The sequence below is a fragment of the Parambassis ranga genome, chromosome 5 (genome assembly GCF_900634625.1).
Source record: "Parambassis ranga chromosome 5, fParRan2.1, whole genome shotgun sequence".
Lineage (NCBI taxonomy): Eukaryota > Metazoa > Chordata > Actinopteri > Ambassidae > Parambassis > Parambassis ranga.
In genome coordinates, this window is record NC_041026.1 from 11,869,749 (window position 1) to 11,888,894 (window position 19,146).

Genomic DNA, 19,146 nt, shown 5'->3' on the forward strand with positions numbered 1-19,146 from the left:
TTTAGTCTCTTAGAAATCTTTATTTCAATATAAAGAGCTTGACTGTGACGCCTGTAACAGCAGAGCTCATCGGTCAAAATCTACAAAAATAAATAATTTAAATACAAAATGCTAGACAGCAGTGTCGCCTTTGTATTTCCAAATAGTTTTATCTTCTCTTAGCTATTTACACACAAACACACACACTTATTAGAAGTTCTGTAGGTATCACAGTGCTGTGATGTTTCTGCAGGCTGACGCTCATGCAGCAGGGGGTAGCAGAGGCAACAGAGTGGGTTTGTCTGTGGACAAATGAGGTCTGGACAAACTGTCCTTAGTTTTGATTGTAATAACTTTGACTTATCAGTTTAATTACAATTTTATGAAAGCACTTTCTTTTTGTTTCAGGTGTAGCTGTAACATGTTGATCTCTGCTGTCTAAATGTGTCCAGACCTCAGCTGTCTCCTCCACTGTAACTCCCATCAGCTCCTGCTGCCCGTACATGCTGCCGTCACGTCTTCATTAAAACAGTGGTTGGTTCAGTTCACTGCTGTCCACTCTCCAACCTGTAACTCCTCTGTCTCCCAGCATCATACACTCTTCAAACTGATTTAAATATTTCTAGTGTTGGGATTCTGCTGACATCATCAGTGTGACTGGCTGATAAACAAGGCGTTCATCCTCAGAACAGGCCTGATGATGGGAGATCAGGGTGAGATGGAGTGTGAAGGATTCTCTTTCAGTCCTGTAGTGTGATTAGTTTTCAGACATTTGATTGGCTCATGGAGGTTGGAGAGTGGGCACTGTAAACAGAACCTGAAGTCAAGTGTTACCAGTTAATCTGAAGCTTCTGTCAGCGTTGCTGGTTTGGCAGGTTGATGTCATCACCAGGAGCGGAAACAGCAGCTGTGCGCCCTCCAGGTGATGTCACCCTCCTCAGAAACCTCCCAGCGCTCCTAAACACATTTTTTCAAACATCAGACGACCTGACCGAGCTTCTGTTTGGGTCGTCAGGAGTTTGAGGTACCGAGAGTTCACAGTTGCACCCACAGCAGAAAACTGAGAGTGGTCTCAGTTCTGTGTGAATGCAGCCTGTAACGAGGTGAGTTTACTTAACACCCACACTAGCCCCGACCTCTTATCTGACCAGAACATTTAGGCACATGGACAAACACTCACCACAAACAACCACAACACCAAGCCACTTATGGCACAAAACCAGCAGAGCAGCAGCACGAAGCTCAGACTGTGTGATGAGGACAGCGCTCTGTGACCCAGCAGCACTTTCTCTGGTGAGTTTTTAATCTTCTTTCTGATCAGACTGTTACAACTCCTGCTACAGGCTGAAACCCTCCGCTCTGCCCCGCAGGTGTACAGCCACGTTAGTCTTCAGGTCTGTGAGGCTGCTCCACAAATATGTGACATCACAAGTCAAATGAAAGTCACATGACTTAAACTGATTGATAAAAGGTGAATTCTGAGCCCTGAGTTCACTATACGATAAACTTACGCCTGAATGAGCAGATATTCACAGAGCTGAAGCACAACGTAACTGTAGTTTTAGACATATCACCTGGTTAGTCAACAGGAATTTTACAACTACTGACTCCTTCAACCTCTGACAGAACAGACTGAGTCCTGTTGACAGCAACGCATTAAAGATATGTGCTTACTTCAATAAAAGCAGGTTTTATGTCAGAAAAATGTCCCAAATGAACCTTCAAAGGATCAGTTTACCCAAACTACTAATTGTAGTCACTCAGTATTAACTATAACTATATTTTTGAACGGTTCATATTCTGCATTCATGTATCTGACTGGGATGGATGATTATATTATAAACACATTTAAGTATTTTTCAATTATTTTCTAGATTTCTTTCTGCAGACCTGTCATTAATGTTGTCTAAAGATTAGAAAGTTGAAATAGTTTTTAAATCTATTTTTATCCACAGAAACCAGTAAAGGGTTGTATGGTTTACTTATTAAAAAAATACTCAATGCATACTTGATGCTACTACAAAAAGCTGGTTAGAGACATAAAGTGAGGTTTTCTGTCTGATAGATATGGGGAGCGCTTAGATGCTGCATGGAAGGAGGGCAGACGTTTACCCATCCTACCCTGGTTAGAATGTCATTGAGGCTGTAAGGATTGGAGCCAGAAGAGAAGCCAGAAATCCCTCAAAACTGACAAAAATGTCAAACCAAAGATGTTCAGCTATATTTTCTCATTTGGTAGAACTGATCCTTGATGTTCATTCACCTTCACCAAAATAAAAGTACACATGTATTTTGACCTTTCACAGATTTGGACAGATGTCCCATGAGTTTACAACAAAATCAGGGAGGTTTGCAGCTGCACGTTGCATTAGTTTGTCTCACTGGTAAGTTATAAATTATTAGTTTTGGTGAGGTCAGCTGAAAAGACCTCCAGCAGAGGACTGAGAACTATTCTGTGTAAAACCTGTCACAGCGCATTATGGCCTGCTGCTTTGTCACCATGGTGCTTCAGGTGACACAGTAAAACCTGAACCAGTCACACCCAGTTTCAGGAATACATGCATGCAGTGACCACCTTCTCTCTCACTTGAATTCCTCTCTGCTTTTTTAAGCTTCTGCAGCATTGCCATGGTGAATGACCAGGGTCAGAGCTTGTGTCCATGACAACCACATCCTAACGGGAGGTCAATGCCAACATTTGTCACAGAAAAGAGAGAAAAGCTTCTTTCTAGTTTCTAATGAATTCAGATTGAGAGGACATGTTGGGAATTGATGTTCTGACCGGAACAAGAAGTTAGGTTGCCATGACAAGTGACATCAGTAACTCAAAATATGTGAAAATTGCCTGATGATGTCTGATGATTAGTGACTTCCTGGAGGTTTTATTCTTGCTGAGCAGCAGCCAGAGCTGATACCTGTCAACATAAAGAGAACGTGCTGCAGTGAAGATTCAGAGGTCACTCTAGACCTCATCAACATGGCATCTCCTCTACGTTTGAGGCATCAGGGTGGGGTTGGCTAGTCCTCGTCCTTGGGGGCTGGACTTGGCATTCACATGGGGTGAAAGAGCAGCGTGCAGTCTTCTCTCTCTGCCGCAGCAATGATGCCCGAGAGTGGTGGCAAAGAGCCCTTTGGCAAGGCACCACCGGTCCTCAGGTAACAGGAGACGATCTTCTGGTCCAGGCGCAGCTGGCGAGGGATGCTGTCAAAGGGCTTCGGGTCCAAATCCAAGATGGAGACCGAGTAGGAGAAAGCAGGAGGTTTGAATTCCCTGAGCCGCCTCTGACTGGGGAGACCGAAGGAGAGGAGGAGAATTTAGGGCAAGGAAGAAGCGGATAGCTCCATCTGGTGGACTTCATCTGCTGCTACATTCTGACTTATTAACACTACATTTTCAAGCAAAGTAAAAAGCTTCACCTTCCCAAATGAGACTACACTGCCAATTTAAATATGATGGGCTATTCATCATAAGCTTGCTTAGCAAATCTGAGCAGGATGCAGAAAAAAACCTGCTATAAGTCAGCAGAGCAGATAATACCTGAAGTCTCATGAAGTTTCCTGCAGACTTCCTTCTGTCATTTGTTTTGGCAAACAAGATTTCACTGAATTCCAGCCTCTTACCCTTCATCATCATCCGCTTCCTCTCCACTTGGCACTAGGGCAACCATGATGGAGCAGTCCTTGGCTGTCATGGCAACACGGTACTGATGGACCTGAAGTCAAAACATAAGGCAGAGACAAAGGTTTCACACACATACCTGCACTCTGTGTGTGACTGGAAAAGAGGCACAGTGACTTCAATGTGACGACAGCAACATTAACCTATGTACATTATTTTGATGTGAGTTGGTAAATTTCTCTGTCCAGAAATCATGGTTACACATGAAAATCCACAGACCGTGTTGTATGCAATTTCACATGGGAACTATTTTACCAAACTACGCTCAGCAACTGTTCATGCACAGAAGGCAGGCTGCATTCACCAGTGACAGTGCAGTTCAGAATCTCTGTAACTCACACCAAAGCAATCTGGATGACGTCCTACGTGATCTTAACCTGTTACAATAAAATAAACAATTGGATGGATACGTATTTACAGTAAAGTTGCTGGTTAATGACGTGATTTAACCAATGTTTTAATTAGTACTAATAATGTGGGAGGAATGTGACACTTGGTCCATCAGAGAATCTGTGGTTTGTGATAGATTTGGCAACAGGAAGTCAGTCTGACCTTGGCAACAGCATATTCCACAGAGCCATCATCCTCCATGGAGCATTTCTGCAGCTTCTCTAGGAAGGCCTCATTGTACGGTCCATCTATCTGAAGACGAGTTCTGACAGACAGAAAGTGGTGTCAACGGCTGCTGATTCACACAGAGTATTTTCTTTCTTGTCTGGTTAATGGAGTGTTACCTCTCCTTGGGGAAGTCCTGCAGGTGTTGCTCTATGCGGCGGTACAGAGGATAAAGTCCTTCAATGTCCAGCGTGTCCAACATCTGCGTCTGCAGGATCCTGAACAAAACGCTGTCGGTGGGTAAACCCTGAGAGCCTACACACACACAGAGGACAGACAATACATTTCTCAGGATCAAAACACATGAGTCAGTGAATATTGTATAACAAATTTGCACAATCAGACTCAGAATTTCTGAGCAAGATGTTTTGTGCTGAAAAGACAAATGCTGCTTTCAGTCCAAAAACATTTCTGAAGGAGGCTGCACAATGTAACACTATGGGAGGAAAGAGACAAACAGATATATATGTCCAACTGCACAAACACCAGTGCATCACAACACCTCAGAGACCTCAGGCTTCTGTACTTATACAAATATAGATGGATCCAGATATTCCTTTAAAAGAAATGATTGAATAATCAATATTACTACCAACTGACACATTGCTGTCTCTCCAATTTAGATCTAGTGGACTCATTAAAACCTGTTTGGACCCTGAAACTTGGGCATACAGATGAGGAGCTACTGACCATGGCGAATCCTCTCCATGTTGAACAGACTGGCTTCACAGAAGCTCCGCCCTTCTCCTTGTCTGTCCATCAACACCCTTCCATCTCCTCCACCACTCAGCAGTGCATTCCCCAGGACCTGCAGACAGCAAATAGTTACTTCTGTATCAGTTTCAGGGGTATTTCAGAGTCTCCTCCTGAGCTGTGTGAATTTACCTGGATGAAGTCATTCAGGACCGATTTGCTGGTCATGTGACTGTTGATTCGGTTGTTTCCATACAGGAAGTAAGGTCTAAGATGATGCAGCAGAGCGTTCAGGTCCATTGATTCCTCACTCCCTTCCTTACTGCTGTAAATACACTGACCGCCCTGAAACACACAGACACAGGGTTTATTTTTAGACTGAGAGCCACTTGTGTAACTGCGTTCTGAGCTCAGTCTATCTTTCTGAATCATAATATCCACACTAGTGTAATTTAGTGCTCCATAATGTGGAGAGGTTTACAGTTCCTGCTGGAATTAGCCTGTCAAAATCACTCTGAGGTGCATTTAAACACTGACTATTGAATAACAAATCAAAAAATCCTTCAGCTTTCTATTCAAAACACACACATTTATCTTCTCTGGGGTTTAAAAAGTTTAATACAGAGTGAGACTGAAGCTGCATCTCACCTTGAAGATTTTGAAGTTGTTCTGAGGTTCTTCTATCAGGTGTCTAATGGCAAAGTGCATTCTCTGTCTGTTCCTGAACAAGAAGACAGCAGAGAACATCGTGTTCAGCAGCTTTATTAGCAGTGATGTAAGCAGCTGAAGAGGAGAAAGGAAAAAGCCTGCAGCTTATACAAGTCCTTCAAGGTAGAAAATTCAGCAACATCATGTGATAATCATACTGGAATTTCCAATTCTGCTATTGACACATACGTATCAGCTTCGACTAGCTGATACAGCCTTCCTGATTTGTTAGTGTTGCAGTGTTATAGAGGAACGGCAGTAGTGATCTCACCCTGAGAACAGGTCCAAAGGACAGTACAGACTGCGTCTCTTCCACTTCCCATTGGCAACCTGGAGAGGTGAAGATGTCAAAGGTATGAAAGAAGAAATGTCAACATCTTACTCTGTACTGATCAGTATTTTTGGTCCTGATTCCAATTTGAGAATCTACTGAGTGTGAGTCAAAGCTGGAACATCTGCTGTCACTTCCTAAAAACAGTTGGGTTTTTTTCAAACTTTTTCTGTTTAGTTTTGTGGTTTGAACTTGTTTTATTTATTCTATGGTGTATGAAAGAGTAGTTTGAGGATAGTCTGCAGGTATATACAAGGTCAGTCAGGGTGTCTGGGTTCATGAGGAACATCTGATGGATCTGTGATGTGAGGCAGAAACTAACAATGGAAATTTATAAATGAACACCATAAGATGATTAGTCCTTGCAATCATGTGGTGGAAAGAACAATAATGACTGTGAAAGGTGCCATTAGTGATGAAAGACTTAAAAGATAAACAGGATGTGGTACAATCATGGTACAGAGTAATTCTACAATCAAGTATTAAGAGACAACATGGCAGATTTACAGATAAAAAGGACTTTAATTATGCCCAGTCTGCTGAACAGTCAAACACCTGATGCAGTCCAGGTTCTGACATGTTAGTTACAGTGTGTTTGTGTTACCTTGTAGTGTTGGTGCATGCAGAAGCGACACACTTTGGTCTTGATGTCCTTGCTGACATGTTTGGGGGACGGCAGGAAGCCACATTTAGGCTGAAAACACAACACAAATAAAGCAGCAGCTGAGTAACACACACACAGTCACAGTCATGTCCTGTGATGCCAGTCTGAGGGAGATTTCTAAAAGCATGGCTGCTTTTTTAGATGTAAGATCAGCTGACAAAGATTAATCATCTAAACACAATGACCAATTTAGCTACAACTGCATGTGTGTTTACCTTGATCTCGATGCAGAGTGGAGGAGTGTGTGTTGGCTGGTAGAGGCCTGGAGATGTTAGGTTGGGCAGACAGAGAGCGCAGCCGCTGTAGATGTCCATCACTTTATCACAGCGCCAGGCTGACGCACACAGAAACAGAGAATGTTTTCAGCAGTGAAAGAAGCACTCTTTGTTACAAAGGCAGTCCAGACTTTTGTTTCAATCCTTCATTGTTTCAGTCTTACCTGGTCTTTGATGCTGAATTTTGATTGACAATTGTCGCACAAACTCTAGAGGCAGTTTAACCACTTCCTGTAGGGAAAGTAAAGCCACTTTAGTTTGACCGTGTCTCTCCTCGGCTTCCATATCTACAGTATGTAAAACACTGTACACTGCAGCGAGTCTGACATTCAACCATTTGTAACTGCTTCAATAGGCACCCAGAAACGACCAATCGAAACACTAATTAAATAAAATTATTTCATTACCGCAGCATGAGATTATTGATTGCAAATTAAATTTAATGACAATGCATAAATTAAGATGTTAAAAAGTTAAATTTAGTAACCATCTGACCTGAGAAATGTTGTTTATGTGCCAAAATGTCTTAAGACTTCAACAATGTAACTCCTTGTTTTGCTAAATTCTGCTTCAAGTAAACTGTCTGCTCTAACACTCCGTTTTGAATGGATGGTCTGTTTGCTGAAGGGATTCACTTTATGCTTAAAGACAAAGTTAGGCACTTTTGAAAACTTTAACAGTTAGTCTCACAGCTTTAGTGCAAGTTTTAGAGTCACTGGACCAAGATTGATTAAATATAAAAACATCTGCCCTGGCACAGTGATGTCTTACATCATCACAGTCCATTATCAGTGACTGAACCAGGCTGGGTAAAGCCTTATAGGCTGGCCATGCTCTGCATTGGTGTAGATATAACCATGTGTCCTAATCAGACACTGGTCAAACCACAGTACAACTCTTTACAGCAGCTATTTTAAGGGATTCATCAAGTGTCCCAGGTCTGTGGGTTTTCCTGCCACAATATAGGTCTATCACACAAATCAACACACCACTCATGTCTCAATGTTGTTTCATGTATGTGAGAGATGTATTGTATGTAATTTGTGTTAAGCTAATTTTCCTCAGTGATTTTGAGGTCGTTAATATATAATATAGTATAATAATAATAATAAGCCTGACAACCTGAAAATAAAAGATGTAATAAAGCAGACTTCTGAGGCTGCACCTCATGTTTGAGGAGGCTTGCAGGTCAGGGTTGCATACAGTAAAACAGACTGTACCTTCTACTTCATTCACATGATCTTGTATGTGTTTTTATGAGCTTTAAATTCATAACAATTCTCCGAGTATTCCAGTATTTGCAGGCTGATGATGAAGAGCAACAGAAGTCCATCAGTGAAGCCATGACAAGTGGTCAGATTTTACATATGCTTACCCCGCTGTGGATGAACTTCTCCCCCAGCAAGCTGCTCATCACGTTGGAGCTGAAGTCAACAATATTCTGGATCTGTCTGAAGGCCTGCTCTGCTGTCTGAAAGACACACATGGGTATTTATGCAACACTATCACAAAATCACCTCTGTATTCTGCGCTGATCGATATCTGACTCAATATCGATATGTGTTCAGTTACCGTGCAAACTTAGCCCAGCAAAAACAGTCAACACAACACATAATATATATTATACCTATATATATATTATACTCATGTCTGACTGCTTGCTGAGGTCATTCTCTGACGTTTTGATTGTAAGCCTGAACAAAACTGCTCCTTGTGCAGCTCAAAGGTGCTAACAGTTACCATGGCAACTATCAGCAGCACTATAGCCAAGGATTTTTCACTTTTTTTTTCTTTGACTACATTAATTTAAACTTGCATTAAGTGTTGCAATATTTGAACTATAGGCATGTGCTCCTGCTGTGTCCAAACCATAAACCAGTCCAGATGGGAAAAGTCCTGACAATAAATTTAAGAGTGACAGAGCTGACGAGCTGAAGCTCATTTGAATTTTTGAGATAGGCAGGATCAGACTCTGGTTTACACTTGGATCAGGGACTGTGCCCTCAAACCAGCTGCTGTCTCACTGACAAAGAAGTGAGTTGTGTCTAAATGGAGGGTTTTTCTGCAGGCTACGCTACCAGCACTGCTAACATGTATGAATGTCAGATGACAACCAGATTTCTCCTCCATCAGTCAACAGACCTGGATACACAGTCACTGACATCAGGTCTTGCATTACAAAAACCTGCAGGCAGTTTGTTATTGACTATGTAACCAGTTTAACAGCATCACCTTTGTGTTTCCTTAGGAGTCGCATGAGAGCATGTGCTGCCCCAGCACTACTGAGTTGAGTGTTATTTGACTGGATGGGGTATGTTGCTTATATTAAATTACATAAAAAAAAAATAAATAAATGGAGACTTGACAAATACCTGTAAATATGCCGTTTGCTTGATTTGACTAAAGCTTCTTTTGTATATGTTTTACAGCTGCACGGTGTCTGTGTGTCCAGACAGTTTTGTTTAATAAACACCACTGTGATGGAAATGTCTTAATCTTTACCTGTGGTGGGTTTTCAGAATCCTCTGCTGGATACTTGAGCAAACGTAGAACTCTGGAATGCTGCAAGAAAGGATGAGACTCAGTAAGGCCAGGAACATCTCTAACAGGGTCAAATGCATATCCAGGTTTCTCACAGTGGAACAAGAACAGTGAATCCTTTCTGGTGTCAAAGCCAATGAAGGATTATAAACCTCCAAATATTTGTGTCAGTGAACAAGCTCAAATAGTGTCTCTTTCTAAACACAATATAAAGTATATTAACTGTCACAGTGAACAACAATGACCGTTTCCTTTAGCAGATGGGCGTGAGCCGTTAAAAAAAACATCCATATAACTGAGCACATGCAGACAGAAGAGACATTAATCAAGAGATTAGCAGAGGTTATCTAATCAGAAAAGCATGACTTGATAATTATTTGACTGCACTGGAGCAGCCCCATTATTGTATTATTGTAAAATACACATTGGTATGTAAAATAACACCGTCACCATCAGGAAGGACCAAAAGAGGAAAAGGGCATTTCCAGGTTTTAGGGCTCATTCATGCAGGAATCTTAGGCAGTTATGAATTCTTAGCTCCGCAAGATAAAACAGATTTTAAACCTGAAGTACCAGTTACACAAACCATGTTCCCATGAAATGTACTTAGTTTACATGGAAGTGCAGTTTAATCGACTGCATGACACAGGTCAACCGCAACACAACACACTTGCTGGTATGTATAGTCATTGCCACCCAACCCCTTCCAGAAGGGTGATTATGTAAGAGGGCAGTGCGACCGGAACTCCTCAGACAAATGTTTAAGCACACTAAACAACTTTTATACTAGAAACGGATTAAAAAATAAAGAGGGTTACTTTACACCTGATTACTCAGACGTTATTCCCATAGCTCATCCTTATAATCTATTCATATTTCATCTCTCAGTTGAGTCACATCAACACTGCTCCACACAGAATGATGGCATTCAATTCAGGTATGCAAATCCCACCATGCAGACACTATTTAGCGCGACGCGTTACCATGAAGTAGTCCATAACAGTCTAAGCAGATATCGTGGCTACATCCTGTTTTAAAATTAAAGAACTGATACAGTTCATTTACAGCTGTCGTTAGTTAATGGGGCTTTTATTTTAAAAGAAATAGGGAAGTTTGTCTCTGTATAACATGGCTCGCTTGTGTTTTTGTAGCATTGCTAAAGCATTGAAACCAAAGTGTTACAAAAGCATTTCTGGTTAAACTGAACACACTTTCATCATCTACACCATCGCGTAAAATTCCTTAAGGTTAAAAAACCTTTACCGTGGTGTGATCTTTTTTTAGCTGTTCTACCAGGCTGTAAAATGCCAGTCGTGCCTCGGAAAAACCAAACATTTTTGTATATTGCTAGAGATGAAATTGTCAGCATCGCACTAATTAAAGTGAGTCACTGCTTCCTACATGTCATTATTATAAGTCCATTATTATTTTAGAATTTAACAGGAAGTCACGCCACTCTTAAAGGCAGGGTAAGAGATTTTGAAAATTCAGTGAGAATCAGCCAGATTTCGAAAGTAAACACACGCCCCTTTCTCTCGGAGCTCACCCCGAAGCCACGCCTTCAATCACATGGACGCGCATTACCTGAAGACGAGCTGCAGTCTGTGACTTAAGCCATCATGCACGTACCTCTCTGGTGTGTGCAGAGCAGGAAGAGAGTGACAACCAGCCAATACTCCGCGCAGGGTCCCCCCGGAGGATTGGATGATGTTTTTAGCGTTTTATAGCTTCCACAGATGATTCATATTCTTCGTTTAAATGTGAAACTGCCGAACTAATCGGTTGCTATCGGATTGTAAAGAGAAGTTACACTAATTTAACAAAAAGTGCATCAGAATGAAATCTCCTACCCTACCTTTAAGGGCATGAGCATCATCATCAAGAAAAAGTAGTTTTCTCGAACTCAATAAAACCATTCGCAATTTCCCATACAAGTGGAGTAATAAAACAAATCGCCCTCATCTCATTCCTTCTAACTTTTTGACTCGAAAATCAGCAGGCATTGCACATGAAAACTGGTGCTTGTTGCTTCTTCTGCCTCTGATGATAGGTTTTAAAGTACCTAAACAAGAGCCTTATATGGCAGATGCTAGTGACATTGAAAGACATTGTGTCATGTTTCCAGTCCATTTGTTATCTTGGCAGCATCAATGCAGAACACCGAAAACAGATTCCTTGATGTTTTCCCCCAACAAAAGCTCATTCCCAAGCACCACCTCCTTAAGCACTATCCTCAGCTCATTCAGGAATTTGGCCCTGTATCCGCCCTCTGGACAATGACATTTGAGGCCAAACACAGCTTTTTTAAGAGAGTGGTCAGGCACACTGGTTGTTTCAGGAATATCTTGCTGTCCCTTGCAAATAAGCACCAGCTCATGGTTTCATACCTCCAATCACATGCTGCCAAAATGTCACTTGCAGTCACACAAACAACAGATGTCTCTAGATGTGCTTAAAGATGATTTAAAAGCCCTGGTGAAATGCAGATTCCCTGCTGTTATGGCTGTGCATGTTGTACTCTTTTGGGGAGTATATCCACAACATTATTGGTCAACAATGAGACAATATCACCAAAATTGATGCGACAGCTGATGGCTGATGGAATACATGATGGCACATTGTTGAACAATCTGAGTAACAAGTAGCATTCTTAGAAGCTAGCTGAGACAATATTTGGCTTCACAGAATATCCAACTGATGTCCAGATTTTAACTGTTGCTAAAGCCTTGGTGAAGAAATACCCATGCCTCAAAGAGCCTGGGTCTTTTAATGGGGGGCAACAGAGGATGAAGTATAAAACAGGCAACTACAGGGCAAAGTTGAGAGGTCACGAATTAGCCATTCCAGAGCTCCAGGTGAACACACTGAAGAGACGATGCTCCAGTGAAGACGGTTCACTTAAAAGTTTTAAAAGGCCAAAAAAGCTGAAGCCAATTACCTGCCACAACTGCCATTAGGTGAAACTGAAGGAAATGAAGAAGAACAATGAGAGGGTAATTAATGAGAAAATGGAGAAGACTTTCGCTATAAGAAGAACAGAGGTGGTCAAGCACTGGCCCACAGCTCAAGACCTCTTAAAGAGATGGCCTTCGCTGTTCTGTGAAAATCAGGTAAATCCAATTCTTGTTCATGCAAATGTATTCTTAGTTATTGACTTCTAATCGTGCCTTATGTGTTTTCACAGGACGTCAGCCAAGAAGCAGTGAAAGAGGACTGCAGCAGTCACATCATGAAGATCACACCATCCATCACCGTGGACACAGCAGTTCTGGAGGACTGCTGAAGTGTGACAAATGCCTTCTTTCTGCTAATAGCCGTCATCTACGCTGTCTAGGTAAGTTACCCACTTAAACTGAAATATACATTTGAAGTATTTCAGAAGGGTTTTCTTGAGTTTGACGCCCTGAAAATGCCAGCAAAGGTCCAGTGTCTGTACAAGAAACTTTTAGCGTGCGTATTCCAGTGTTGACATTTGTGTTTTTGAACAGCATGAACAATTTCTGTTTGTGTTCTGTGCCAGTGTTTTTACTGTTCTGAAATTTAGTCAAGTGTCGAATCAAAACGTGTCTTTCAAATATCCTCTTGGCAGCAAATATTTATGTTTTTGTTAAATATAAATTATTAAAAGTCAAATTGGGATAAAACCCTTTATGATCCTGTTATCTCATGGTTCATTAAATATCAACATCAAACACCAACAAGGGAGGGAGTGGAGTTGGTTAAGCAGATGATTAACAGTCTTCAGTTAATTTAATAATGTAAAATAAAATTGGACTTAGGTTTTTACTATGCATATTTGAGCAAATATTGTTAGCGTTTGAAAAACATTTAATATTGCATCTGTTCCATGATTATAAATTAAATTAATTAAGAAACCTTTATTAGTCCCACAATGGGGAAACTGCTGCTGCAAAGAGCGCCACACACCAGTGAGTACACTGGAGGAGGGTAAAGTGCCTTGACCAAGGACACACAACAGTAACTAGGGAGGAGTTGGGCTCGAACCACCAACCTTCCGGTTATTGGACAACCCTGCTCTATCACTGAGCCACTGCTGAGTCAAACAGTACTAAACACAAACTTGAAAAACCCGTGTTGTTCCGTGTCTAATGTACACACCAGCCTTCAGAGTTTCAGGGTTGACTTCAACATTTCTGATGTGCTTCATGACCTCACAACATTTCAAAGACATGATCAGACTGGTCCAGTGAATGCGACACTTTACCACGGTCGGCCATCCAGTGAAAGTCATGACAGTGAACGCACCCACTCCCACTCTCAGGTCACTTACAATTCCATTAACTTGCGTAAAACTGCGGTCAGCTGCACATTCCGCTAATGCCGCGTCGGTCCGGTCAGACAACAGCCCAGTAAAGTGTTTCTGTCGCCACGTCCCTTTCACCGGGTGCTGGGGTGGAGAAAGTGGCCAAGCTACTAGCTGCTAATGTTGCTGCCGTTAGGATCTAACTATTTATACCTCACAGCTACACTGTCACTTCCTAACTCTGACATGAGCAAACTCTGTGTATAATTTCGGATGATACGTGTTGTTGTAAGTGTTATGGTTCCGGTGTGAAAATGTTATCGTTAGTAGAACTACTCTATACAACAAGCAATTGGCTAGCAAGCCGGCTAACCTAGCAAACACAGGCAAACGGTTACGGTGATAAATACAATCTGACAGTTAACATCCCTCATCTTACTTTCACACGTTGTTAAACCATAAAGACCTCATCATCAGCAGCAGCAGCGACTTGAAGCTCATTTAAACTTGTAAAGAGTGTGAAGTGGACGGTGGGTGTTACTCCAGCGTTTGCAGAACTTGAGTTAGCTTCATGTTAGCCTAGCTGACTCACCTGTACGTGTGAGACCACCAGGCTCTTGTTTCCCTCTCCGTGATACTTCCAGTCATTTTCGTCCATTTTGTCTAATTCCATTACACTGGCGACAACAAACCAAGCTTCCGTCAACGGCCAGAAAGTGACACACACACGGCACAAGGACATACACGAGCAGCTACCAGCAGTAAGTCAGAAGTGCTGTGAAGCAAACTGACTTCTCCTACTGCTGTTGCCTGGCCCCGGCCAAGCGAGTCACTCCCTTTGAACTACTTCCGGGTAGAACTTCAAAGTAAAATCACATCGCTCCAACGCGAAATTCAAAATATGAAGTCTTTCAAAACACAAGACTGGATGTGTTTTTTTCGTATTTTTTTATAAGTATATGATTCAACTGGCTAGCATTTGGTTCTTAATTGCATTTTACGGAAGCGCTGAACTGTCACAGTAGAAAAAAACATGTAATCACTATCTCGTTATAACGTCAAATGCTATCACGTTATAACGACATTATCTCGTTACAACGACATATTATCTCGTTATAACGTAAAACCGTATCTCGTTATAACGTGATATTATCTCGTTATAACGAGATATATTTTATTGCTGTAATAAAAAATGAACTGTTTATAAGTAGCCTAACCTAACGGTTTGCTGCTCACATCGGAAAATGACACATTTACAAGATTTAATTAAAAAGTTCTATTTCATGCTTGGATTAAGACATGGGGAGATTCTGTCCTCATACTGATCAAAGTATCGTCCACTGTGCAGCAGCAAACCGTTTAGGTCAGGCTACTTATAAACAGTTATTATTATATACAGTTTATATATATCATTTTTTATTACAGCAATAAAATGTATCACGTTATAACGAGATAAGTTTTGACGTTGTAACGAGATAATATGTCGTTATAACGAGATAATATGTCGTTATAACGTGATAGCATATAACGAGATAGTGATTAAATATTTTTTTTCTACTGTGGCAGTTCAGCGCTTCCGTAGGGGAAATGAAGTTGTTTATTACAACATAATTTGAATTTGAATAATAACCATTTAAAAAGACTTCATGATGTGGTAATTTTACCAGAAATAGTTCTAATGGAGCAATAAAACCAGCTAGAAATCAAAGTAAAGAAAATCATGTAATTACAAAAACAAAGACAGCAAGAAAGAACTAAACTTTAAAAAAGGGAAACTATAAAGAAGAAAAAAAACAACATAAACTGTGCATCTAAAGGCTCAATGCACAGACAGCAGCTATACAGCAGATCAAATCATATAATACAACAAAATTATATAAACTAGTTATATACTTGCTCATTCAATTTTACATAATAACACCTATATCTTGATACCATTAAAAACATGGACACATTTTCACTCTAGTGCTTTTATTTGTACGTTTCTTTTGTCCTTCCGGTTAACTCCACCCAGCTCGACCTGCCCTCTGACCCGGCACCCTGACGAACAGCTCCCCGTTATCCGCCCAGGTCCCGCCTTGTTGCTTGTGAAATCCTGTGAAATCAGGCCGATGCGGAAATGTCACCGGAAGTGCACCGTTGTTGACCGGAAGTGGAAGGAGACTGGTCACATATTTCTATCTTTTATCTAGTTTCCATCCGAAAGTAATTTAATCAATAAAAAGACATTAAGCCGCTAATATCGCTAAACAAGAGGGCGTGTTCGGCGTGAATAAAGTCAGAATTCAGACTCTTTCATGACCTTTTTATAATTTTTTCAGTGGCTCTAATCCTCTTCTTCTATGAGGCAGCTGGACTCACATGAGAGTTTTGAAGTTACTTCTCCTCAGCTGGTGTGAATCCTCATATCTGCACTGCACTGTAACGGCCACACGGTGTCACTGTGGATCCAGGCTTGTCTGCTGAAGAATAAGTGCTTCACTCTGTGTTTTCATGAACGGTAACAGCTGAGGATGCCAACCTCTTCTTCTGTTAATCCTTTCCAGTATGGATCAATATTACACCAGTAGATCCTTTTCTTGATTTTGAACAGCAGGTGTATATTTACAGCCCCCTGTCATTTGTTGCCTTCTCTTGCTGAGTTGTCTGTTGCCACCAACAAGCTTTACAAAGCTTCATGTCATTTAAGCATTGTTCAAAATGATGACTCCCATAAAAGGTTTTTAGTGGTGTCTGTTTTGGTGAGATTATGTGACTTACACAGATGCTAGAGCTAACGTGACTCCTGTATTAATGTAAAGGCAGCTGATGTAAAAGGTCCAGTTGAAAAACAGGGATCTATTGATGTTTTGTGGGTCAAGTGACTAAGCTGAAGTTCTGTACTGCACCGCATTAAAGTACGTTCATAACTAAAGGTGACATAAAGCAGCGTAACAGATCATCAGCTCACAGACAGACACACGTCCTCCTTTATCATCCTCATAATGTCCATTTGTGCTGATGGCTTAGTTTATTGTTTTATTACATGTGATGTTCAGCCACATTGAGTGTTTAAATATAACTTATGTATTGGTCAGTCTGAATGTGTTTCTGTAAGTGTCTGTGAGCTGTGTGAGATCTGGCTGATGGATGGAGCTCTCAGATGGAGCCAGAAAAACCACCTCGAGCTTTGTCTGATAAAAGAATAGAGCAGCATCTTACCATATTGTTTGTTATCCTCTGTTTGTATGATTGAGCGGTTTAGTTTCCTGCCCATGACTTCAGTACTCTTCAGTATATTATTTCTTTTAGTAATAATTATAAACATCAGTAGAAACTGTAAACAGGAGGAACAATGGACCATGTGGAGATGTTAGGCGTCCGTGACTGTGTCAGCCAGGCAGAAGAGGGACAGAAGAGGGCCTACCTCAGTGTTGACAATTATATTTTAGGAATAATTTAACAATTTAAGTAACAATTTCAGGCAGTATTTTAAGTAAATGTAAATCTTGTATTTACATTTACATACAAAACCTGCAGCTTATTTTTCACATTTAGTCTGTTCCTATGGTTGTCCAGCAGGGGGAGACATTACACTATTTAAAACACCCACTTTTGTTCCAGCTAACTGACAGCAGGTGGACTCAGTGTTCAGGTGTTTGTTGTGGTCTTTAATTTCATTGCATTATATTACATTTTCAAATATTTAGGCTTGTACATGTACTTTTTTTATTATATTAAATATTCTTTAAGTTAGTTTAACAACAAGCTTAACCTAAAATGGAAAGTTGGATTTGATCCAACTACCAGTTATTCTTAAGTATGTGTTCCTACCCAAATAAAAACACATGCTTCTGACATGATTGTTGCCATAAGGAAGGATATTTTGGGGTTCACAGCTCCTGCAGCTCTTCTCACCCTGTGTGATTGACTCACATCTCCTAACCAGGCTGGAATAAATGTGATTTGTTGGAGTGCATTCTAGTTGGAGGTTACAGCCACTGAATGACAGAGAAGCAGATTTGGTCCTACTTACACATGCCCTTGGGTGTTTTCTGCCTGATGCTGATGGACAAGAACACGCAGGGTTAAAGGCCTGTCATATAAATCAGGTACAATCACTTTAGAGGTGAAAACATGCACGATGCCCCTGACAGGGAGGAAGAATGGGAGGAAGAGAAGAAGAAGAAAAAGAAGAACATGGCTTTCTGAAGTTATATTGGAGTGCATAGCATGACCCGCATGTCTGCATGCATTTTCAGATGAAGTGATATTTCCAAATGACCTCTGCTCGGTGACTCATTCACTGATAAAACATACATGTAGCCTTCAAGACAGGACAGGACAGTGTTATCTTACCACTGCATAAAGGAGTCAAATAAATTCAGTAAACATGATTTATTAAGATGTTAATTCAGCAAAAGTTTCGTTTTATAAATGCAGTTTTATAAAATCTGCAACAATGGGCCGTGATAACCTGCACACGGTCAGCTAGCGCCATGCAGCCATGCAGAAGCAACATCCCTCATCATTCTGCAGTCACCTGTATACTTAAGGTTCATTTACAATTTCACATCTGGTATCCATCCAGCCATTCTGGACTTCATGTTCTGTTTATGTAGTTTCTTTCTTTTCTCTCCCCAAAGCTTTTAAGAGTCCTCTAATCATACATAATTAATCGAGGTTTTCACTTAAATGCACTGCATTTCTCACTCTCATTATTACTTAAGAGGCTGCTCTTTAAAGGCTGGAAAATATCTGCTGTTCTCTCAATCAGATTGTTCACAAAGGTGGCAGTTTAAACAAATGAGGATTTATTATTTTAACTCATATAATGACTTAATTTCATTACTTCACATAACATTTTTATTTAAGTCTTAAGCTTGATGTGGGTGAAGTATTATAATCAGCTCTATGCTGAGATTTGAGTGGAGTGTAATGAGTGATAAAGTTTGCTTTGAGCGCTGCAGTGAACTGTACATGCTGTTTGACTGGTCGTTTGTCAGCTCAGCGTTTGGTGGTCCGCGCTGATGGAAAACTTCAAACTTTATGAAACTGCTTCTCGTCTCCCACACGGCTTTCTCTCTGTGAGTTTATATTACTTGTCTCCATTAAGGGACTCTCCCTCCACAACTCATTTCTCTCAAAACACTTCATTTTCAGAAAATGTGTGTTCTTTTTTTTTTTTTTTTTTGCATCAGGAGACCATGCCGTTTGACCACATCTGAAAGCAATGGTGCCGCAGAAAAATGACTTCCTCCATGACAAGCTCATGGGCCACAGAGCAGCATTTTATTTTCTCTCTATGAAGGCAAGTTGATAACCAACCATTGAAATGGGATGAGATATATCCTGTACTCCAGATTTACCTGGTTCTCTCTTTTTTTCCGAGCAGGCTGTGAGTACTCCCAAACAAAT

The 19,146-nt window shown here is 40.8% G+C and overlaps 1 protein-coding gene across 2 annotated transcripts; it reads right to left on the reverse strand.

The window, feature by feature from the left end:
• ippk (inositol 1,3,4,5,6-pentakisphosphate 2-kinase) lies at positions 1-14,572 on the reverse strand. Of its 2 annotated transcripts, XR_003670740.1 has the most exons (15): positions 14,342-14,572; positions 9,447-9,506; positions 8,320-8,415; positions 7,109-7,175; positions 6,885-7,003; positions 6,610-6,699; positions 5,946-6,004; positions 5,615-5,687; positions 5,159-5,311; positions 4,964-5,081; positions 4,393-4,528; positions 4,211-4,313; positions 3,601-3,692; positions 2,923-3,265; positions 1-2,881 (listed from the first exon to the last, which is right to left on the reverse strand). XR_003670740.1 is itself a non-coding variant. In XM_028407284.1 (14 exons), the coding sequence occupies exons 1-14, from the start codon at positions 14,489-14,491 to the stop codon at positions 3,031-3,033; spliced, it is 1,551 nt and encodes a 516-aa protein (XP_028263085.1). In that variant the 5' UTR covers positions 14,492-14,572; the 3' UTR covers positions 1-3,030. The 2 variants fall into 2 exon arrangements, 1 of the variants encoding a protein (XP_028263085.1); XM_028407284.1 differs by having other exon boundaries at positions 1-3,265.
• Positions 14,573-19,146: the final 4,574 nt, after the last annotated feature.

Coding starts and splice junctions, on each gene's coding strand:
- ippk (XM_028407284.1), bottom strand. CDS start 14,491: ATGTCCTTGTGCCGTGTGTGTGTCACTTTCTGGCCGTTGACGGAAGCT. Junction 4,529..4,963: donor CATGGAGAGGATTCGCCATG/GTCAGTAGCTCC, acceptor GTGTGTGTGTAG/GCTCTCAGGGTTTACCCACC. Junction 3,693..4,210: donor TGGAATATGCTGTTGCCAAG/GTCAGACTGACT, acceptor TTTTGACTTCAG/GTCCATCAGTACCGTGTTGC.